Genomic DNA, 5,247 nt, shown 5'->3' with positions numbered 1-5,247 from the left:
ATGTCATTAAGATTAATGTCAATATTGCTTGTAAGTACAACTTAGATGGTAAAAGGTTGCATAGACATTTGATATGCACATGTCTGTCAAAGTATCAGATTGGTTATTTAAGTTATTTAATTACGACAGATAAGCTCTTAAGTTTTTCGTACCAGATTGGTTATTTAAATTATAAAACATGTACACTATTAGGTTCCTACAGGTTGAAACAAGACCACTTTTAGGTATGTTTTCTCACCTCTTCCATAAGTATGTCATTCATCACATGACACAACAAAGAAAGAGAGGAACATCCTATGTGGTATACAAGTGTTCTGAATTCATACATATTATATGATCTAGGCATATTATAGAAAACAAAATAAGACTTACTATTTGTGTCCAAGTTCGTGCTTCATAACTATTGTGAATTCGAAAGAATCACACCAATAATATGATGCGTTGGCCAAATTTAATGGCAAATAAACAAGTGAAGGACGAAGAAGAAGATAAACACACACGTAATATTAATTACCCAATTCAGTCCAACAATGACCTACGTCTGGGGAGATAGCAACTCTTCGTTCCACTCGTTCAAAAGAGTAACATTACACAAAAGATTCCAAAGGAATTACAAAAATCAGTCTTCAAATTTAATTCTACCCCTATTTTGAATATCTCCTTATGACCAAGAGACTCAATTTGATATAGTGCCCTTCAAAGTGAATCAAATGATAATTCAATCTCAACTCTTGTGTTTTTGCCAAGAGAATTTCTATAAACCCCAGTTTGAGTGTTGACAATACATCCTTTTTTTTCTACATGTTTACATGCTCTCAATATATAGAAATATAAAAGCCTAGGACCAAATCTGCTTTAAAACGAAACAGGATCTTTGCACTTGTATGCAGAATCTCGCACGCATGTATCGGTACATTCCTCACATATATTGGTTCATGTAAGTTTCAGATCCGTCCTGCCAGACGTATATATCGGTTCATCTGAAGTATGTACCGGTGCATCCTGGAACTTGCAGACTTCTGAATTCCTAATTTTAAGTTAATCTTCACAATAACTATGCATGCAGTGTCCTGAAATTCTGTATTTTGGATATTACCTGTGTCGTATCGTAATGTACGTATCTGTGTCCAAGTTCGTGCTTCATAAGGTTTCAAAAAAGACGAAGTGTCTTCATTCTAGTGGAGACAATACTTCATATTTAGAACTTTTAACTATTTAGAGCTTTTGTTTAACCACTTTTTCTAATGTTACTGTTATAACTACATCCTTACTTAGTATAGAAGCAAATTGATATGTCTATAGTTTTTAACAGACTAATCTGTTGTCCATTTCTTATTATTTGAAAACTATATGATAAAAAATGAAAGAACTTAAATCCATCACATGCTGAATTGGAATATCATTTCATGGACTTCTGAATAGTTTATTTACAAAAACAAAAAACATCATACTTTTTGTGTTTGTAATGCAGCTTTTTCTATTAAACCTTCAGTAGGAAAGAAACTTTTGATTATATTAACCTCTCTTATGACTTCAACCATACTCATTCTTTCTTTCGGTGATTCCATTGAACAAGCAAGTGCAATACTAAAAAGCGAAAATAGACATTTCTCTGCATTAGAATGCATAACGCCAAGATTCTCACTGTCGGTAGCTCGTTCCAATTCATTGTGGACAATGGTTGGGTCTACAATCTGCAAAAGGTCATTTGAAATCGAAATTTTAACAAAATTGTGAAGACTATGACTGTCTTCAAACATTTCGTCAGTAGGTCTCCTTCCGGTTAACATTTCTAAAACTAGAATTCCAAAGCTATACATATCGCCTTCAATCGACAACTTAGATCCCATTCCATATTCTGAAACATAATACAAATAAGTTAATACTCTTAAAAAGTTATTATCAAAATGTTAACATGAACTTAACAATGTCATGATATTACCTGGAGGAGCATAACCAATAGTCCCCTTTATTCCAACTGTGCTATTTTGCATCAAGGAGACTCCAATACTCGGGAGCAATTTCGCTATGCCAAAATCACTCACATGAGCTACCATAGAATCATCAAGAAGAATGTTGCTAGGCTTTAAATCACAATGAATGACCGGTTGCTCACATTCGTGATGAAGGTAATGAAATGCTGAAGCAACATCAATAATAATATTTAACCTTTGTGCAAGGTTCAATGTATTTTGTGGACCTGCAATTTCTTTTGATGGATGCAACCAACTTTCTAAGTTTCCATTTTTCATGTACTCGAAAACAAGGGCTTTGAATTCTTGACCTTTGAAATCTGTACTGGAACAACTTGTCAAAATCTTAACCAAATTTCGGTGTCTAATATTTTTCAGCGCGTTACATTCAGCAATGAAACTCTTGTGAGCTCCCTTCTTTTGAAGTTTTAGAACTTTTATGGCTACAACTTTATCCTCTGACTCGAGACTTCCTAAGTAGACAGAGCCAAAATTTCCAGATCCTATCAAGTTTCTGGTTGAGAATCCGTCGGTTCCATTGTACAAGTCTTCATATGAAATCTTAACCATAAGGCCAATTGTCGGCGACTCAAAAGAAGGTGTCTTGTTTTTTTTCCTCATACAGTAGATAGTTAGGATAATTATAAGTATAAGAAGAAAAGAAACCACACTAACTATCGCCGCTATCAACTTGAAATCATGATGTTTTTCATGTTTCTTTCCTTTTAAGGGACATGGAGGTAGGTTCAGTTTTGAAATACCTCCACAAAGATTATTGTTTCCCGTAACCGCCACCTCAGTTGCATTTCGAAAGACACCTTCAGTTGGTACCTCGCCTTCCAACATGTTAAAAGATACATTGAAGTATTGTAGGAAAGAAATATTTTGTATACCTTTAGGAATTGATCCAGACAAGCTGTTTCGTGATAGGTCTAATTGTTGAAGACCTTTTAGTGAAGCCAAAGAGGCAGGTATGACTCCATTGAAGGAATTTCCTTGCAAATAAAGGTACTCTAAGCTAACACATTCTCCGATGGTTCCAGGAATATCACCAGACAAATGATTCTCAGAGAAATTCAGCATTTCGGTATATTCTAGCTTGCCTACTTCCTGTGGTAGACTACCGCTCAATGAGTTTCCCGACAAGTCCAACAATTTTGTTAATGAAAAGAGACTAAAAACCTCTATCGGTATGGTTCCTCGAAGATTATTTTGCGAAAGGTCTAAGTGGTATAACTTTTGGCAATTTCCTATACTTGGTGGAATATTTCCTTCTAACATATTATGTCCTAAACCCAAATAAAACAACTGACCGAGGTTTCCTATAAACGCCGGTATATTTCCTGACAATTGGTTCCCACTCAATTCTAACACTTGCAACTTTTGAAACTTCGCAAAAGTATCAGGAATCGTCCCTTCAAAACGGTTATCTTCCACGGTAAAGAGATATAGGTTAACTAGATTTCCTAATTCTGCCGGAATTTTTCCTAATATATGATTTCCCCCAAGATATAGACTGTTGAGTTTGTTAGACATATTTCCTAACGAATTCGGTAAAGGACCTCCAAAATTGTTGTAAGATATATCAATCACATACAACTTACTACAATTTTCCAATGACTCTACAAACTCCAAATCATTACTAGAGTTGCTTCCAAGATTGTTCTGAGACAAACCTAGAAGATGAAGATCTTTTAGCTTCCCAAGACTTGGAACTTGACCAATGAATTTGTTTACAGTAACATCAAATGCTCTTAAGCCAGATGCATTTGTGATGGAAGCCGGGATTGGACCGGAGATTTGATTCCCACCGATGAAAAGTGTTTCGAGATTCGGAAGAGTATGGAACATGTTTGGTGGAAGAGAGCCATTAAATTTGTTTAAGTCAACAGAAATTTTAGTAAGAGATGACATGTTATAAAGACAGAGTGGAAGTTTACCAGATAATTTGTTTATACCTAATGAGATAGTTTCTAAATTCTTCAAATGACATATTTCTTGTGGAATATTTCCCTCTAAGTTATTAGAACCAACATTAAAATTTATAAGAAATGAAAGATTCCCTATAGATGATGGAATTTCACCTGTTAAATTATTGTTCCAAATATTCATTTGTTGTAGCTTCCTAAGAGAACCAATTTCATTTGGTATTCTACCAACAAGATTATTCCCTTGCAAAAATAAGCTTTTGAGATTCAACAAACTTGATAAATTTGTTGGAATTTCACCAACCAATGAGTTATTGGTAAGGTAAAGTTTTTGTAGTTTTACTAAATGAAACAATTCTTGTGGAATTGTTCCATAGAAACTATTGTTCATGAGATTGAAATTTGTTAGAAAAGAAAGATTACCAACATAAGGTGATATGGTTCCATGCAATTGATATCCTTCTAGTTTCAACTCTATAACTCTTTGATCCATGCATGTGATTCCATGCCACTTGCAAAATTGTGTAGAACTATTCCAAGACTCAAAGATTCTATTTGTGTCTTTGGATATTGCTTCCTTGAATTTGAGCAATGATAAGTAATCACTATCATTTCCTAATGCATAAGTAGTTTTCTTGGTGCAAAAGCAAAGTAAGATTAAATTATATAGTAGTAATAAGTTAAGGCACACAGAGAAAAATGCATGTAACATGTGCTTCATCTTAGTAGCTAGAAAGTGTTAATTACTTTTGGTGCTAAGTACATTCTTTGTGATACTTTATACATTTATATATTTGGAGATAACATCATGATATCATATGTGTGACATCTTCAAATTGAATTTTTATTTCCAATATAAAATAAAATCCTTAAAAGTCAAATATGTTGATGTGTACTTAATTTATCAACAAAAAAATCTACTGGTGTATGTCTTTTTCTCTTGATTCCGTGCAAATGAAGTTAAGTTCAAAGTTGAAAAATTATACACCAAATTTTTATCTAAGCTCGTTAGTTTATTGTCAAAATATAGTGTTGGACTTAAGTACAATAGAAAAGTTAATTTCTAATGTGTAAATACCAAGTGATTTTTCTAAATTATCGTCTGTTTGATTCTTGACTGCGATTGACATGTTGTGTTTGTTTTTTGTTTTTGACTTATGTGTGATTTATTCATTCCTGGAGCAAGTTAATTAATTCCAGTATTATAAATATATAGTTTTTCCTTATGATTAATTACCTTGGATCTGGATTTGCTGCGGTAGCAAAATAACGCAGTTTGTCATAATTATTCATCACAGTTATTGGTTTTAGATCGGACAATTCATATTACACATAATGTTAAATAA

The 5,247-nt window shown here is 33.4% G+C and overlaps 1 protein-coding gene across 1 annotated transcript; it reads right to left on the bottom strand.

Moving 5' to 3' along the window:
- Positions 1-569: 569 nt before the first annotated feature.
- LOC123907489 (probable LRR receptor-like serine/threonine-protein kinase At3g47570) lies at positions 570-4,663 on the bottom strand. Its single transcript, XM_045957789.1, has 2 exons — positions 1,943-4,663; positions 570-1,858 (listed from the first exon to the last, which is right to left on the bottom strand). The coding sequence occupies exons 1-2, from the start codon at positions 4,620-4,622 to the stop codon at positions 1,446-1,448; spliced, it is 3,093 nt and encodes a 1,030-aa protein (XP_045813745.1). The 5' UTR covers positions 4,623-4,663; the 3' UTR covers positions 570-1,445.
- Between the last annotated feature and the right edge of the window lie 584 nt (positions 4,664-5,247).

The sequence above is a fragment of the Trifolium pratense genome, linkage group LG2 (assembly GCF_020283565.1).
Source record: "Trifolium pratense cultivar HEN17-A07 linkage group LG2, ARS_RC_1.1, whole genome shotgun sequence".
NCBI classification, from domain to species: Eukaryota; Viridiplantae; Streptophyta; class Magnoliopsida; order Fabales; family Fabaceae; genus Trifolium; species Trifolium pratense.
The sequence above is the reverse complement of the archived record's forward strand: the minus strand, read 5'-3'. Positions and strand labels throughout refer to the sequence as shown.

Bases quoted from the DNA above. Each gene is read 5' to 3' on its own strand.
- LOC123907489 (XM_045957789.1), bottom strand. From the start codon at position 4,622: ATGAAGCACATGTTACATGCATTTTTCTCTGTGTGCCTTAACTTATTA. The intron at 1,859-1,942 runs GTAATATCATGA...ATTATGTTTCAG, and splicing joins TATTGGTTATGCTCCTCCAG to AATATGGAATGGGATCTAAG.